At 42.4% G+C, this 19,055-nt stretch overlaps 1 protein-coding gene across 1 annotated transcript in view; it reads right to left on the minus strand.

The window, feature by feature from the left end:
- TGFBR3 (transforming growth factor beta receptor 3) overlaps nt 1-19,055 on the minus strand; it is a 239,881-nt gene that overhangs the window by 192,069 nt on the left and 28,757 nt on the right. Inside the window, exon 2 of the mRNA XM_020975375.2 lies at nt 18,578-18,763. Within this exon, the coding sequence (XP_020831034.1) occupies nt 18,578-18,638 (61 nt within the window). The 5' untranslated portion in view covers nt 18,639-18,763. The remainder of the gene's footprint in view (nt 1-18,577; nt 18,764-19,055) is intronic.

Here is a 19,055-nt window from a genome sequence, read left to right on the forward strand (position 1 = left end):
CTCAGGGTCAAGGGTATCAGCACCAGATTGGCCATGGCGTGATGAATTTTTCAGCCACGGAGACTCTCAAAGATATGGAAGGGGACAACTGGCCAACTCTGAAAACCCATATTTAGTCCACCATCACTCCACCAACAAGTGGGTAGCTTGCTTCATCTTGAGACTTCCGGGGTCACCACTGGTCCCCGAGTTGATTAGAGCTCTTAAGACTTTCTGACTTGTTTCACAGTCATTATCTAAATTGCTCTGCCATCTCTGCTCAGTATATTGCCTATCAGTTCTGGGGTCTTCCCAGATTTCTCTGAATCCCTCACGTTCCTCATGAAGCATCTCAATGCTTTGAAAAACTGAGGAGTCAGGCTGGTTAGATTTACTGAAAAGAGACAGAACAGAACATAGTGAAAATCTGCCTCAATATATATGGCAAAATTTTCCTTCTACCACAAAAACAACAATACCCACACACACATTCTATCTCTCTATCTATATCTATAGAAGCAGAAATACATGTATTTATGTTAAGCACTGATGTCTCTGCAAATATCAGCTGGTGAAGATGACAGACAGGCCTGACCTTCAGCTGTGGCAGGTTCCTTTACACAATCTATTTTAAAGGAATGTGAAAATCCGTATAAAAGTGTCTTAGGTCGATATTTTGATCCACAGCACTCTATTGCTCATTCTTTTCTTGTATTTTTTCATTAAAAAAAAACAAAACCTAAGGCCATTAAGTGCCTTTCTGCTTAATGAAAAAAAGGAGAAAAAAATATCATTTCTGAAATTTCAGATACTTCCTTACCACATCCCAGCCGAAAAAGGAAGGACAAATAAATAAATGAGATATGTGCCTCCATTTTTGGCCGAGACCTGGGAGTTCTCGGAAAAAGAGAACTTGCATTTCCTCTCACCAAGGAAGCTTGACTGATATTTCTGACACCTGGGCTCTTAGACAGGTTAAGTGACTTGCCCAGGACCACAGTTAGTATTAAAATGTCAAAGGCAGGACTCAAAACCCAGATCTTCCTGACTCTGAGGCTGGCTTCTGGCTGTTGTGATTTGGCTGCCAATTTCCAAAAAATAGGCATCAAAATGCCATGGAAATCAGCTATCTCTGGATAAACTGTATTATTATGGGTAAACACAAGTATACCATCATTGTGATATTCCTTATTTTTCAACCAGGCATGTTTCAGGCATATGTAAGGGATGCCTCAGAAGAAACCTTCGGCCTCTGGTGAAGCCAACTTAAGACATTTATTCTTCAGTTTTTCAAGGAGCAGAGATTTATAATGTTAAATTATTGTTGTTGTTCAGTCACGTCCAATTCTCCCTGACCCCATTTTGGGGTTTTCTTGGCAAAGATATCAGAGTGGTTTGCCATTTCCTTCTCCAGTTCATTTTCCAGATGAAGAAACTGAGGTAAACAGGGATAAATGACTTACCCAGGGTCACACTGCTAGTAAGTGTCAGGCCTATTTGAACTCAGGTCTTCCTGACTTTAGGCCTGGTGCTCTAACCACTGTGCAACCTAGCTGCCCTGTTACTATTATTATATTGTGTATAAAAGCTGATTCTGGAGGGGCACACAGGCAGAGGGGGGAGTAGAGTTAGGAGAGGCCTCATATTCCTGCTATCCTTTCACTGCCATATTCAATTCTAACATCTTATATTGAATTTATTATATTGAATATCCTATATTATTAATCTATCTCACTATCTTTGGATCATGATGTACAATTATAACTAGGTGCCTATACTTGCATATGAACTTTTTTTTAACAGTCTAGGGTGATCTGAAGTATTAGAAGTGGGGAGTGACGGAGGATGAATATCTTCAATCCAATCCCGTCTATGATGCCGAGTCTCCAAAGGATAAAAAACATCCAGAGAAATCATATCTGATGAAAGGAACAAAAGCACAGCCTTGTGGAATACATGTCCCAACAAAGCATTCTATTAGTTTGCCGGAAGAAAAATTCACTTTAATCTTAAAATCACAAATTCTTTCTAAGAAGCCAATTCTTTACTTAGCAGGCTGTCCCTTCTGGCTTCCTAGTCCAAGAACAGTAAAAATGTGACAACTTTAGAATATTTAAGGCAGCTGGGCAAATGGGCTCTCATTCCACTGGGTTTCTCCCACCATTTTACTACTACCACTCCACAGGAGAATAGGAAAATATTTCTCTTCCAAGCCCCTGAAATTCTCTGTTTCTTAGCCTTCCCCCACCACAGGATGAGACATAGGGCTAGAAGAGACTTGGGAGGTCACTTAAATCTAACCCCCTCATTTTATGTTTTACCCTGAACCTTTTTGGATCTCAATTTTCTTATCAATAAATGGGCTTGGGATAATCTAAGGATGAGCCACACAGTTGAAGGGTCAGGATTTGAACTCAGAACCACGTGCGCTTTTCACTGCACTATTTTGTGTCTACACAAATGTGATGTCTACGCAGCCAATTCTAGCGTATCAACTACTGTGACTAGTTAGCCACATGAAGCGTACCTTTATGTCTCCAAACAACTCAACTTTATTATGGCTCAACCCACACCAAGAACAGCTTTACTACCAGTATCATAAAGACAGCTCTAACTTTCTGTCCTTTTAAACACAAAGAAACCAAGGCCCAACAGACAATCGCTGCCTTCATGTGATAAATAATAAATCACACTCCATAAAATACTCATTGTGGTGTGAGGGTAACTTTGGATGCTTCAAGTCTTTGCTGGAGAATGTCCATGTTCTGACAGGTTATGAAGCCAGGTGAACGTAAACTCACTGAGGACAAAAATTGTCCCAATTTGTATCTATATCATCCAGCCAAGTGCCTTGTATACATTTGGCACTTAATGCATGTGCGACAAATTTAACTGAACTGTTAGGGGCCGTAGCTTTCCATCCCCTTCCTACAACCCACCCCCCCCCTTTCCTTATACTTAGCCTTGATTTTTTAGTTGTGTGACCTTGGACAAGTGCCTCTTCTGCCCCTACTAGGGACCACTGTCGTTACCTGAAAGCAGAGGGATGGAGGGGATGAATTCTAGAAGACCCTGGCTATTTATTACAGAGCTATCTGTGCTTCTAGACCCTCCATGGCCACCTGAGCACATGAACTGACAAAGGCAGTTAAAGCCAAGCCATTACAACTCTGAGCCTTCGGAGAAGGGACCGCAGCTGAGTAGCAGCAGTCCATCCTTTCCTCCCCTGGCACATAACTGATGAAATTTTTTTAGTGAAATCCTTCTTCAGAAAATTCCTAGCATTGGGGGCAGCTAGGTGGCACAGTAGATAGAGCACCGGCCCTGGAGTCAGGAGGACCTGAGCTCAAATCCAGCCTCAGACACTTGACACTTACTAGCTGTGTGACCCTGGGCAAGTCACTTAACCCCACTGCCTCACCCCCCCCCAAAAAAAAAGTCCTAGCATAGAAACAAACAGAAACAGCAGCAGATTCTGCTGGCTCTTCCTTCCTTGAGCTCAGAAAGATTGGACAATGCTGTCAAATAGCTCCTTGGAGTACTCTGACGTTCCGTTAGAATTCTTTTCTCCTGAATCACGTCAATGAAGTGAGATTTGGTCTGAGTTTCGTAAGTGGAGCCTTACTCCCAAGCCTGCTCAGCACAGATGGACAAGAGGAGAGGGACGAAAACGTCAGCAGGAGACAGGGCTGGCCCAAGAAGATTCCAAGAGGAATGCTCACAAAGAGAGCCATATGCTACTGAGGAAAAAGAGCTATCTTACATAACACATTTAATTGGCTCTGGAGATAGGTCTGAAATATGCTGCACAACTGGGAAGCCACCCCTCCCCCTGTTTTGTTGCTGAACCCCAAAGCCAGCAGGTCCTTGTTAGCAAAACTTCCAGGCCCCGAGTGATTCATTAAAGTTAAAATCAAGAGGAATTTCACCAGATTTCAAGACTTGGATTCTTTCCAGACTGAGATGTGCAAGGCACTTAGGAAGTACACCCTTTGCTGACAGAGAGCTAGAAGAAAATTGGAAGCAGGGTCATGGTTTGGGATTTTTCTTAAGGGATGGGGTTGGAAAACCCAGACCCCAAACTTCTATGTTTCTTTTCTCTTTGAGCCTTTAAACACTTAGCAAATGGTTTCACAATAGCCTGGAGTTCTAGATAACCGTGCCTCTAAGTACTGGCCCATGGGAAGTATTTATGTAGGTAAGAAATGAGACTGAGGCTTCTCTGGCCAGACAAAATGCCAACAAAGGTTCCCCAATGATGGTATTTTGAGTTGCCCGGGCTCTTCTGTGTGAAGGGGTCTTGTGAACTTGATCAAACAGTGAAATCCAGAAGAATGTACCAGGAAGTAACAGAACAATATGACCTACACCCCGAAAGAAAAATATCTCCTTCACTGGGTGAGGTCCAAAAAAGCAACTGAGCCAGTTAACTAACGTGCAGCCTAATCTCGGAATTCTTTTTCTGCCAACTTTGCCCAGTAAACATTAGTATTTTCAACCTGCGTGCTGCAAATGATCCGAAACCATTAATTAGTGCTTTTGACTCCACCAGTATCATTCATGAACTCTTGCCAGGAAGCCTTTGATAGAGCTAATTAAATGACAAAACACAGAAAATTGGTTCCCAGGGTACTTCTAGAGTGCAAGTCTGAGGCCTGACCAGGAATGCTCAGCGAGGCCACCCCCACTAGGACAGAGCTGGGAATGAAAAACGATGCCAGGCTGGTGTGTCCCAAGTCCTTTATGCCAGGCAATTCCGTCAGAGAAGAAAACCGGCAAGTTTTCTGAGGCTCTTTTTAGCCCACCCCCTGCCCCATGATTTCACTTCTTCAGGTCCAAAATCTCTGTAATTTAGAGTCAGAAAGAGTTGCCTGGGACAGTGAAAATACTTTGTTTCTCTCTGTTGAGGGTAAAAACTTTGGAAACTTGGCACTTAAAAAAAAAAAGTTTTGTTATGATGACTGGACACCCATACACACACACAAAAAAAATTAGTTTAAAATATGTAGTTTAAAAAAACAAGTCTTAAAATAAATCTCATCCCCTAGCTTCCCTCTCGCCCTCACCAAAGCATCCTGCATAACTTACCATTTCCCCCTCCCAAAATCTGTCACATGAGAAATTTGGTAATGTCTTTTCATTATCTCACACTAGCCAGAATTAAACAGTTTACATGAACGGGTAGAAACATAAACAAATGGGGGAAGGGGGGAGTGCGGCACCTCAGAGGAAGAAAAAAGTGTAGCATGAGGCAAGAAGTAAAAACCCTTGTGTATTTCTCTACCCTTTCCTATTTTCATCTCAAAACAAAATGACCACGTCTTTCCCTCCCCTCCAGGGACCATGGAGCAGGAACAGAGTAATGATATTGGTACCATGCCTGGCCCTCACATGCACAGGCATGAGTGAGGTCTAAGTAAACAGAAGTGAATGTGGATCTCTTCTTGATATTCAACTATCCCACATCCTGGTATCTTATTCAGGATGTTTGTAATAAGCAAAATCTACTTGGGATCTCAGATACTTACCAGCTGTGTGACCCTGGGCAAGTCAATTATCCTGTTTGCCTCAATTTCCTCATCTGTAAAATGAGCTACATACAGAGGGTAAAACACTTTGTCAAGAAAACTCCAAATGAAGTCACAAAGAATCAGACATGACTGAAAACAGCTAAACAACAACATTTTAGGAAAGTGAGCCTTCTCTTAAAGAGTTATTTTTTTTAAGACCTAGACTAGGATCTGGGATAGGCATACAAAAAAAAAAGGGAATAAGCATTATATAGCATCTACTATGTGCTTCACAAACATCTCATATGTCACTCTAAAAAACTCTTCAAGGTAGGTACTGTTATTATCTCCATGTTACAGTTAAAGAAACTGAGGCAGACAGAGGTTGAGTAACTTGCCAGGAGTAATACAGGTATAGTAAGTGTCTGAAGCTGGATTTGAATTCAGGTCTTTCTGACTCTTGGTCTGCGTATTGCATTACCTGGTTTCCTAATAGAATAGGGTGCTACGGGGAATGTTAAGGAAACCACAGTTGAGTAATGCAAAGAGAACAAGGAGATGTGGAAAGAACTAGGGAATGGAATATGGAGGACTATGACCATAACTATCCCCCTCTTCTCAATTGGGAAGCATTTAGTAAGCACCTACTGTGTGCCTGGCACCATTCAAAGCCCATGGGATACAAATACAAAGAATGAAACAACCTCACAGAGCTCCCCTTGGTTCAATCCACTTGAGCTTTACCCATTTTTGTCGTTCAGCCATTTCAGACTCTTCATGACCACATTTGTATGGAATGCCCTCTCATTTCAGCTCGACCTCTCAGAATTCCTAGCTTCCTTCGCAGCACAACATTCCTCCCACTTGAACTCTCTGCCTCTTAAAATGACTTGGTACCACTTTGTCTATACCTTGTATTTACCTGTATATACACTTGCTATAACTTTCCAGTAAAATGGAAGCCCCTTGAAGGCAGGCCGTGTCCCGTCCTTAACTTTGTACTCCCAACACTTAGTGCATCACCCCGCCACACGATAGGTATTTAATATAATTGAACCAAATTAAATTATCTAAATTTCAGTCCGCTGAATCAGGGAAAACAAGAGAAGTCCTTTTCCCTTATTACAAAATAGACAAATAATCATCCCAAGGAGGTGTCGACCCAGTTTTAAGTGTCTCTGCAGGTGCATGGCCAAGTTTCATTTTCTACTTTAACCTCGTCAAGTGTGGCAGGTGTCTTCTAACAGGAGCGCTACATGCATCCTGTGTCACCCACTCCCACAGACGATAAACAATAAAAGCATATTTCCTCTCCAGCACATGGATTAAATTGTGGGTACTGGGAGAATTGAGAGGCAGCTGTTTCAAAGACAACTCATTTTAAAGCAGATTTCCAAAGGGGAAGTGGCTGGGCTCCCTCCCAGGAGATGTTTGGAGGTTCAGAATTACGACTTTTTTTTTTAACCCACTCTTCCATTAGATGCCCAACTACAAGGCCGGTAAAAATAGGAGACTGTTTATATGTTATACATTTATGTGTTGTATTCTATCATCCTCAGTAGAAGACAAGCTCCTTAAGAGCTGGGATTGTGCCTCATTTTATCTGTGTATCCTTAGTGCCTAGCAACATGTATGGCATGCAGCAGGCATTTAATAAATGCTTATTGAATCAGATTAATTTAGACTGGAAAAGAGCAAGTTTGGTGATACAATTTCCTATCTTTTTCATCACATAAAGCTCTAAAAGCAAGATCCTAACACCAATACTAAGATCGTCAAGGTAAGAATTCGCAGCCAACTAACCAGGTAGCCCAGTAGAGAAAGAGGACTGGACTAGAGCTCTCTGAAGAGAGAGATCTAAGAGAAACCTAAGTTTAAATCCAGCCTCAGACACTTCTCTTGGCCTCAGTCTGCTCATCTGTAAAATGGAGATAATAACAGCCCCCAGCTCCCAGCATTGTTGGGAGGATCAAATGAGATAAGGCATGCGTAAAAGTGCTTTGCCAACCTTCGGAAGCCATATGAACGTGGGCGGTCATTATTCAAAGAATCGCAGAGTCTGAGAGTTGGAAGTGATCTTAGCAGTCACCTAGACCAACCCCTAACTAAAATGAATCCCCGCTGTGACATACCCAATAAGACCAGCTTCTGCTTGAACACTCCCAAGGAAGACGAAAACCCTCACAACTCAAGACAGTCCATTTCATTTCTGGACAATTCAAATTGTTAGAAGGTTTTTTCTCTGCAATTTTAGGGAGCAATTTGGTTTTTTGCTTTAATTTTTTTCTTTCTACAGCTCTACCCCCTCCTCTGACATTGGCAAGCGCATCTAAAAATCTAAATTTGAAGAAGAGAAAATCATATGTGATTGCTTTCTTTGTAGAGTATTCACCATATGGTCTCTTGGTAGATTGGAAGCACCCTGAAGGCAGAAGGCAGGAAGAGCCAGAATTCAACTCTTCAAGTTTACAAAGTGTTTTCCTCACAACCATCCTGTGTGGTAGGTGTTAGATATACACACAGATACCTATTTTACAGATGAGAAGACTGAGCTCAGAAGGAAGGTGCCCATTACCACACTCCTGGTAGTACTCACACCCGGGGCCTCCAGACTCCACAACATCCTCACTGCCCAGCACAGTGGGCTCTCAGTAATATGAATTTGATGAACTGAGGCACAAAAGCTCCCTTTAATCAACACAAGATATGGTTCCTAAAAATTGCTCTTTGTGGGACCTCAGAGACCCATCTCCCGGGCAGATGATCACAACTGTGTTTCTCCCGCACGTGAAGACATTAGTTAATAAACGTGAAATGTGCGGCTGCAGCTGTAGAAGATGGTCAGACTGCCACGGAAGGTATGAACACCCAGCTCTGGGTCATGGGCCAAGAAATCTGTCCAGGACTGTCCCGTACAGTGGGGTGGAAAGGGAGCTTGCCTCAGAATCAATCCCTGGATTCGGTCCACAGCTCTGTTCAGACACTTAATACCTGTGTGCACGTGGGCGAAGTCACCCAGCCATTCCAAACCCATTTTCAGATCTGTAAATGGGCATAAGTAGACTAGCACCAACTACCTCAAAGGGTGGTCAGGAGGTAAGGTTTTGGACACTCTCATAGAGCTATAGTAATGGGATCAGTTTACCCTTTTATTTTATTGTTGAGTCATGTCAAACTCTTAAAAACCCCGTTTTGGGGCAGCTAGGTGGCGCAGTGGATAGAACACCGGGCCCTGAAGTCAGAAGGACCTGAGTTCAAATCCAGCCTCAGACCAAACACATGGCACTTACTAGCTGTGTGACCCTGGGCAAGTCACTTAACCCCAGTTGTCTAAAAATAAAAAACAAAATAAGACCAAAAAAAAGAATTCACAACCAGGAGTGCAAAAACTAAAAAACACAAAAACAAAAAAATCCACCCTATTTTGTGGTTTTCTTGGCAGAGACACCAAAGCAGTTTACCATTTTCTTCTCTCGCTCATTTTACAGATGAGGAGCTGAGGCAGAGGATTAAGTGACTTGACCAGGGTCACACAGCTACCAAGTGTCTGTGGCCAGATTTGAACCCAGGGAGATGAGTCTTCCCGACTCCAGGCCCAGAGCTCCACAGGCTCTGGTGCCACCTAGATGCCCTTTAATACCTCACCATGATTGAGGAAAGACAGAGATTCCAAGAAATTCCATTCAAAGCATCCACTGAGTTCCTACTTCAGCGCACCAGGCTATTTTTGGAGACAGAGCGACGTACGGTACAGTAAGAGGCATAAGATATATTCATCAATTAATAAGACACAAATGAAAATGTGCATGTGTCTGTAATGACAGTAATGATAATAACTCATGCTTTAAGATTTGCAAAGCACTTTCCATCTACTCAGAACAACCCTGGGAGGTGAGTGTTGTTATTATTATTATTACTTTAGAGATGAGGAGACTGAGGCTTGGAAGGTTAAGTGATCTCCCTAGGATCACACAGCTAGGAAGGGTCCAGGGAAGAATTTGAAATTAGATCTTCCTGACTCCAGGTCTAATGCTCTGGCCGATACACTAGACTTATCACAGTTCTTCCGCCTGTTACCTGTGTGACTTTGGGAAAGCCGATTAGCCTCCATCAGCGTCCACTTCTTCATCTGTAAAATGGGGGCACTGGACAATGATTCTCTAATCTTATCTTTAAAGGAGGAAGGAATCACTTTTAAGCGGAGTCCAGGAGGCCACTGAAAAAAGGATGGATCAGTTAGACTGACACCAATTTAGGGATTTGCTTTGAAAAGTTTAAAAAGGAAAATTAAAAAGGAAAATGACACTGCACAGTTAAGTTTTCTTTTCTGGTGAGCCCAAGAAATTAGGATCCCTGGTAAGAGGAAGTGAGGCACGATATAATGAACCCTGAACCTGGAGTCCAAGGTTTGGGGCTCAAATCCTGACTCTCCCCTTTGCTCCCTATGGGACCCTGAGTAAGTCATTCAACAGCTCAGAGGCTTGGCAAGCTCGCATATAAAGTGGACTACAAGACCTCTGTTGAACTGAACTGGGCCCCTTTATTCCAAGAAAAATCAGATAAAAGAGTCACAAAATCCTCACTCTTTTAATTCCCCAAGTCTTGTCACTGCCAAGTGTCCTTCCTCATCACTACTTTAGAGGACACATATTATTACATCAAAGAGGAAGCCTTTTTTTTCCACTTTGCACTGCCTCTAAATAACCTGAGAGTTCCTTAGTCACAGAGGATCTCTTCATATTACATAATTTTTTTTAAAGAGATAGGCATGTTTAGCTTGAAAATACAGTATTTTATCTTGCTCAGAAATAACACTGATGACTAAGCTACCATGAAAACTAAAACAGAAACTTTGGAGCATAAGGTTTTCATCTCAAAATTGCCATTATTCCAAAACTGATTAATTCTTCTAATAGAGAGGAGAATTTTTTTAATCCCACTACCTTCTGATTTAAACTCAAAAAGACATTTTGGGAAGACACGGCTAAGGCCTGGGTCCCCTGGCTTCCACACACAGCATGTGTAACCCAACCTTTTAGCAATCAAACAACGATGTTGGCACCAGCACACGTGTTCCGATGGAAAAGATTATCACAGACCAGAGCCACGGCCGTACAATAACATCTCTAGCAAAAACATCAGAGCAGGACTGTTATTTTCCAAAGCTGATGCTCCATCCATCCCTGAGCTGGTCAAAGCCAAGGGCAGGCAGGCAGGAGAGGAAATAAGGTGTTATTCCAGATTTCTCTATTTTTGTGGGCTAAGTTATGCAGGCATGTGAGGACACCGAAAGCCAAACAGGGAGCTTCAAGTAGGTGGTTGGGGGAGCGGGGGATTTTTTTTCTTATAACTATTTACTTAGTGCTATGTGCTTAGCACTAAGTAATGGTTAGATGTAAGCTTCTTGAGGGCAGGGACTGACTTTCTTATATGTATTTCCAGCACTTAGCACAGCCTGGCACAAAGCAGGTACTTAGTACATGCATATTGTACTGCATTGCTTTCTGTTGTGTTATGTTGTCAGATCTTTGTTCTTCATCTCCATCTTATCCTGTGGGTAACTTGTTTATACACTGTTGTTTGCATGTTGGCTCCTCATTAGACTCTGGCCTCCTTGAGGGCAGGGGCTGTCTTTTGCCTGTATTTGTATGCCAGCACTTGGCACAGCATAGTCTTTTTTTTTACAGTAATTGGGAAATCTTTAATGAAATAAAAAAATTGAAAAAAAGCATCTTCAGATATAGCTTACACATAGCTCCTGTCTGTGTTTCCTTCAACGTGGATAACAGCATACTGAACTTTCTTACCAACCCTCTGTTTAACACATACATATTGGACATAGGACAGCTCACATTTATCTCCACAGGCAATGCAGAAGATGCAAAAGTTTCACAGTAGCTTATAAACAGCTGAATAAGCAACACTGAATAGTTCACAAGCTCCACCCCTTCCCTGGAAGGCAATCACATTATGGATTTTCTCAATAAGTAGTACCACTGGGTCTTAACAAATGCTTGTTGACTTGACTTACTTTTGAGTATTTTTTTTCAGTTATGATTTCCAAGGTTTAGAAGGATGAGAGACAAAGATAGAGACAAAGACAGAGAAAGAGAAAGAGAGAGAAATGAGAAGAGAAGAAAAAGACAGGAGAGACGAGAAAGAGAGGAGAGAGAGAAAGAGGAAAAAAGAGAGAGAAGAGAGAGAAAGAAAGGAAAAAGAAAAAAAAGAAAAGAGAGAGAAGAGAAAAGATTAGGGAAAAGAGAAAGACGAGAGAGGAGAGAGAGAAAAGAGAAGGAAAAAGAAAGAGAGAGGAGAGAGAGAAAAGAGCAGTGAAAAGAGAAAAAGAAGAGAGAGGAGAGAGGAGAGAGGGAGAGAGAGAGAGAGAGAAGAGAGAGAAGAGAGAGAGAGAGAGAGAGAGAGAGAGAGAGAGGAGAGAGAGAGGAGAGAGAGAGAGAGAGAGAGAGAGAGAGAGAGAGAGAGAGAGAGAAGTGTGTGTGTGTGTGTGTGTGTGTGTGTGTGTGTGTGTGTGTGTGTGTGTGTGTTAGATTTCAGTCCCCAGGGTACCTTGCTGCCCACTCCTAAGAAATACTGCTCTTTCTCTTCTGAGAGGAATTCATCAAGTATACCTGCACCAAATTCCAATAATTCTCCTGCTTTTAAAAGGGCTCTCAGAAAAAGAAAAGGGGCAGATGGGGGAAGGGGAGTGTGAATATTGCATTTCTAAGCGGTGATTTCCTATCTGGAGAAATCTTTCCCGAATATAGTTGCAGGAAATGTTTTGACAAAAAAGAAAACGCAGCAGCTCATGTGCATCTGGGGAGGAGAGAGAAAATACCCATCAGCCATCTCCTCCTCCATGTCACTGCTATTCTGATATTCTGGGGCTGGAATGTGACCTAGAACACTTGGGGACTGCTGGGGGGCTGCTGCCCGGAGCCTTGCCCTGTATGCTCCTTAAGATTCTGAGGGAGCCCCCAGAGCCCACCCCCAACTTGATCAGGAATCCAGTCACCAGGAAAATGCCAGTTGGGAAAACAATTCCCTACAAAGATAAAGGCTAAAGTAGGCTTCAAAATCATCAAGTTATTTCTTAAACCCAAAAGTCCAAACAGGGTGAGAATGCTCAGGATGGCAGCTTCACCTTTCTATCCCCCTTTCCTTCTGTTCTCTTTTTTTCCCTTATCCTTCTGCTCTGCAAACCTTAACGCAATTTATCAATCCACCAATCAATAAGCCTTTATTAAGGGCCCTACTATGTACCAGGCGCAAAGAATGAAATACTCACCTCTCACAAATCTCTTACGCTCCAGCAGAAGAGACAATAAGTACATACAGGGTGTCCGAAAAAACCCTTCAGAACTCTGTGTGTGTGTGTGTGTGTGTGTGTGTGTGTGTACACAATATGATGTGTGTATACACATACATATGCACATACCATGTAATAGATGATATATGTGTTGTACATGTATACACATGTTGTATGTATGTGTGACTGTATGCATGTGTATATATGTGTGTTTGTCTATGCCTATAGATGTGTGGGTACACATGTATGCATGTACATCGTGTGTGTGCACTGTAACTATGTGCTTTTGTACATATGTGTACATATATTGCATGCATGTGTATCTATGTGCTTGTGTATATGTACACATCGGTGGGTGTGTATGTGTCTATGTGTATATCATGTGCTCAAGGTAGATACATGTGTTAGCATTGCATGCATGTTTGTGTGCTTCTGTATGGGCATGTATATGTGTATGCATGTAAGCATATCTATGCGCATGACTGTATATACACAAATGTATAAGTGCATTGCACGTGTACATATCTATGTGCTTATTACATACACATGTGTATAAGCCTGTCTGTATATGTATCTATGCACTTATATACAAGTGTAGCTGTTGCTTCTGTGCATTAATACACATTTGTTTCTGTATCTATACACATATAAGAGTATATACAAGTCTACATACAATTAGTATATACATATATATATATATATATAATTATATACAAAATATAAAGAGGATTTTTGCTGTTGTTCAGTTGTGACCCTATTTGGGGTTTTCTTGGCAAAGATACTAGAGTAATTGGCCATTTCCTTCTCCAGCTCATTTTACAGATGAGGAACTAAGGCAAACAGGGTTAAGTGACTTGCCCAGGGTCATATTGCTATTAAGTGTCTGAGGCCAGATATGAACTCAGGTCCACCTGACTCCAGGCCTGATGCTCTATCCACCTGCTACCCTATAAAAAGGATAAAGACAAATAAATATCAGATAATTAGGGAAGGGGGGGCATTAGCACTTGGGAATCTGGAAAGGCTTTACATAGAAAGTGACCCTGGAACTATTATTTATTACTGTTGTTGTTGTTGTTAATTAACTTTCTCTCCACTAGGGACATGTTTTGTCTTTGTATCTTCAGGACCTAGCACATTGCCTGGCACACAATAGGTACTTAATAATAAAAAAATTAAATATAAATAAATAAACAATAAAATAAAATTGGATCACATTTTTAAAGCTTCTTTACAATCTTGTGATTGTACTACAGGGTTAATATTCATTTTACAAATGAGGAAACTGAGGCTCAGTGACTTAGGATAACATAGCTAAGAAGTATTAGAAGTGGAAGTATTTGATTAAGGGGATGCCCATCAGTTGGGGAATGACTAAACAAGCCATGGTATATGATTGTGATGGAATACCATTGTGCTATAAGAAATGACAAGCAGGATGATTTCAGAAAAACCTGGGAAGCCTCATATGAACTGATGCAAAGTGAAGTGAGCAGAACCAGGAGACAATTATACACAGTAGCAGCAATACTGTCCAACGATCAACTATGAGTGACTTAGCTATTCTCAGCAATCCAATGATCCAAGACAATTCCAAAGGACTTATGATGAAAAATGCTATCCACCTCTAGAGAAAGAACTGATGGAGTCTGAATGCAGATCGAAGCAGATTTTTTTTACTTTCTTTATTTTTCTTGGTTTTGTTTTTATTTTGATTTGTGTTTTATTTTGCAACATGGCTAATAAGGAAATGTTTTGCATGATTTCACATGTATGATCTATATCAAATTGCTTGCCTTCTCAAGGGGGGAAGGGGAGGGAGAGCAAAAGAGAATTTGGAAATCAAAATTTTTTTTAAATGTTTTAAAAAATTTGTACACATAATTGAGAAAAATAAACTAAAAGAAAAAAAAAAGAAGTAGGATTTGAATCTAGGTATTCCGGATTCCAACACCCTTATCTAATGGAATCCATTTGGCCCTGGGTATTCAGGGAAGAATCCATGGGGGACTGAGATAGCTAGGGTTTTAGATGAGCAAAGAAAAGAGAACCCTCCTAATCTTCCAAAGGAGAGATTAAAAAACCAAAGCAGCAAGGAGAGATGAAAAGACCAACCCCTGTCCCAAAGAACAGATTAAAGCAGTCCTTTAGTGATCATATCTGTGCTTTTGTCTGCCTGCAAAACTATTCCCAGTGAGGACACTGGTAGTCTCTCCCACTGCTGGTGGGGCAGGCAGCTCCAGAAACCTAAACCAGAAATCTGGGGCTTAGGCTATCTCTCTCCTGTGGACAGCCCAGTAGTAGCTGAATTCTGGGATTCTATAAAAGGTATTGTTTCGAGTTCCATGTTACTAAATGAGTTTTAATTCAGGACACAAGGAGCCCAAGGTCTTTGACTGGCCATTCAAAATCCCCAGCCCTGGGGGGTTGGCACCTAGCGACCTTCTGGCTTGAGTATGTGTTTGACTGAAAGAAATCCCTATCTTCCCTCCCCCACCCCCACTAGATCTTCTACCTGGAATTCTAGGTACATCCACCAGAAATGAAAAGCAATATATTTGCTCAACCCATGTGTGTGCAGGGTGTGGGCAGGCTCCCAAAAGGATGCATCTGGGCACCAAAATGAGACACTGGGATGAGGGGAGTCACCTGTGCATCCAGGGGAACACTGGTCTGGCTGGCTGCAAAGTTCATCCCAGACAACATCTTCAACCCTGGCACAGAGCAACCCACAGCAGGCGCGTCCAGGCTTTCGATCTCAACTGATTTCCCTGAATTCTTCCTGTGTGTGTCTTTTTCCTGTTATTGGAAACTGAATCCTAATTAACTCTGGCAGGCTTCAGAAGCAGCAGGAAATTGTGTGTGTGTGTGTGTGTGTGTGTGTGTGTGTGTGTGTGTGCACCTCTGTGTGTGTGTGTGTGTGTGTGTGTGTGTGTGTGGTGTGGCAGGCATTTTTTAAAGATAACTACTTCAGAAACTAGCTGTGTAGCATTAATTAGTTGGGATTTTCTGCGATGTGTAAAAACAAAAGATATCAATAAAAATCTATTTTTAAAAATGAGTTAGATTTTTATTTTTAAGGTTAACACTTGGCACAGTGGCTAGAAGACCAGACAGCATGAGAATGGGAGAGGCCTGGGTTGAACCCTGCCTCTGGCACAGATTAGCTACCAGAACCTGTCAGTGCTGCCCTAGGCAAATCACTTAACCTCTCCGTGATCCGGCCCCTCTATAAAACAGGGGTCTCAGCCATTTTTTTTCTACTGAAACCCGTGGACCTCATATCAAAGTAATGATTTAAAAGACCTAAAATAAAATTTATGGGATTACAATGGAAATGAATTATACTGAAATATGTACAGTTACTATGTTATTATATACATATAGATACATATTTGTAAAAAGAAATTCAGGGACCCCAGGTTAAGAACTCTGCCTCTAACACTGGGTTGCAGCCAGTTTCAAGGACCTTCTTTCAGCTCTCCATCCAAGCCACCTTGTAAAGATTAGGGGATGGAGGGGAGGGTGTCAGCCAGTGGGGGTCAGGGAGTATTTTCCCACCCGGGAGGCACTCTTGAAAATGCAGGGCTCTTAGAGCCACACCATCCTCCCCACTCCTCCTCCCCCTTCCAGGAATGCTCTTCAAGGCATCAAGAGTGAAGGGCAGGTGAGGAAAAGCTTAATCAAAATAAAGCCGTCACCAGCCTCGGAGGGGGCACGCTGCCCCCTGCCCCGCTTGTCCCTCACCACAGGCTCCAGAGGAAATGCCTGGCCTGCTACCCTGGGCAGCCAGGCCACAGGGCTGGAACAAGTCGGGCAGCCTTCTGGGGACTGGAGCAGATCTTTAGTTAACTAACTGGCTAAGCTCGGCTCTGCTGCAGCTCTGATCCACAGCCTCGGCTTCCCAGGAGACCCCTGCAATACTACATTCCATTGTGCCTAAGATCCACCCGCTTCAGAGGAAGGGTAGTGTAAATGACCCCCCCAAATCACAAGACCTACCCAAAGGGGGGAACGGGGCCCTGGTATATTTTCCTTATGGCTTAATCTTCAAAAAGAAAACAAAACTGGTGTTTAACCAGCTGAGCTCCAGTTGATTGAGGGGAGTCAATAAAGGAGACTACAGTCTCAGTTACCTCCAAGGCATTCATGCCAGCCCTAGTGGGCAAGGACCTTCAACGGTTCCCACCGGCTGCTGCACCAAATCCAGGCTCCTTTAAGCTAGCATGGAAGACCTTCTCCCATTTGGCCCCAAGCAGGAACAGTTGGGGAAAAAGCAGGGTTTGCAGTTAGGAAGAGCTGAGTTCAAATTCCACCGCAAACACTAACTAGCTGTGTAACCAATCCTGGTTAGTGTCCTCTGCATGCTCTTCAGCTTATAAACTTCCTCCCTAAAATGAGATGTCCAGTGCTGAATGCAATACTCGAGACAGGGGGGAAAAAGGCATTAGACAAAGTGATCAATTATCAAATGCCCAAAGAGTGTGGCCTTCCAGTCCCCAAAACCACCACTGTCCATCCAGTTGATTTATTTCTTTTCTGTAATCTGTTGCAATGTGAGTCAAAAAAAGAAAAAGGAGTCCAGAAGCTAATGCTTAATCAATAAAGCAGGACCTGGCATTTTTCATCAAAAAACAGCCACAGTTTTCCACAGAGCTACGCTCCCTACCCTACTACTTTCTGATTCAGTGAGGCAGCCTGTATGGTGAAGAGTCTAGCCTTGGGATCAGAAGAACTGGATTCAAAACCTGACTCTGACACTTAATTGTGTGGCCCTTGGGTTGGTCACAAAAACCTTCTGAGGGGCAGCTAGGTGGGCACAGTAGATAGAGCATAGGCCCTGGAGTCAGGAGTACTTGGGTTCAAATCTGTCCTCAAATACATAACACTTACTAGCTGTGTGACTCTGGGCAAGTCACTTAACCCCAACTGCCTTGTCGGAAAAAAAAAAAAACCAAACACCTTCTGAGCTCCAGTATTGCCACCTGTAAGAGAGATAATCCTGGAGCAACCTACTTCAAATGTTTTGTAAAGTGCTATATATATATATATATAAATGTGATGTCGACAACAAACATTTACTTATTAAGTGACAACTGTATTGTCAGCATTGTACTATGGGGAAAATTCCCCCGGGAAAATGCAAAGTTCAGATAAAGTACAGTCCCTGCCCTCATGAAGCTTACAGTCTAGTAGGGCCGGGGGCTCTATCCACTGCAGTGCCACCTGGCTGCCCTCCAGTCACTGCAGTAATAAGCATCAGGTCCACTGCTTCCATGTTGTTACTCCCTCCCATCATGTCATCAAACGAAACTGCCCACAAATGGTAACAGAGAAGAGCGTGAGCATCTCACAGTCCCACAATGGCATTCAAAAAAGATGCTTATTCCTACTTACTTTCAGCAAGATATCTTAAAATAGCTCTTCAATAAGACATCTTAACTGATAGACACTCTGCTCACCAGTCCCTGACTCCAGCTAGCCCATCAGTCCAGCTGGTTCCTGCTATCTCTGGTCCTCATTCAGGCTATATTTCCAGATTGCTAACACAGCACTTAGTCTCTCCCACATAGACTGCAGAAACCTTGGCTTACTTAAGGTCTTTCAGTAGAAGGTAAATTCCCAGAGGACCAAAACTGTCAGGTCTTTGAATGCCCTGTTCCTACCCCAGTGCCTCACACGTAGCAGATTAGCTGAATTAAAATGAATTCTAAAACAAAGTGTACAATATTTCCAAAAGAAGACAACAAACACAGGAGTCACATGGGCCGACCTGACCTACCTGCTGTTGCCAAACACCAACTCATCAACCCCAACGTGGTGACCATCCATTGGGACGCCATTTTGGTCTCTTGGTGAAACCCAGAGTCTTCCCCTGGTCAGCTTGGCTTACAGTTCTTCCCGTCACAGGCTGCCTTTGTAAATCAGAAGAGGCTTTGAAATCACTTCTTCCCAATTCTTCAGTTGCCTGTGAAAATAAACATAAATTTTAACTTGAATCCTTCTCTAAAAAAAAATGCCCTTTCCTTCAAAAAATCAAGTTAAGGTGAAATAGAAGCATTTCCAAAACATCCAAGTCAATTTTTTTAAATTTTATGAGTTGGTTAAAAAAGGAACATTTTGTCCATTAACTCATTCACATTTTTTTTTCCTTCTCCAGGCCCTGTTCTCAGTATGCCTGACTCCAACCTTATCAAGCTCTACAAAGCAGCTGTTCTTAAATTCTGTAGCTAAAAGTACTTGTTTATAATGGGGAGCCC

This window comes from Phascolarctos cinereus, unplaced genomic scaffold (assembly GCF_003287225.1).
Source record: "Phascolarctos cinereus isolate Bilbo 61053 unplaced genomic scaffold, phaCin_HiC Scaffold_5;HRSCAF=322, whole genome shotgun sequence".
NCBI lineage: Eukaryota > Metazoa > Chordata > Mammalia > Diprotodontia > Phascolarctidae > Phascolarctos > Phascolarctos cinereus.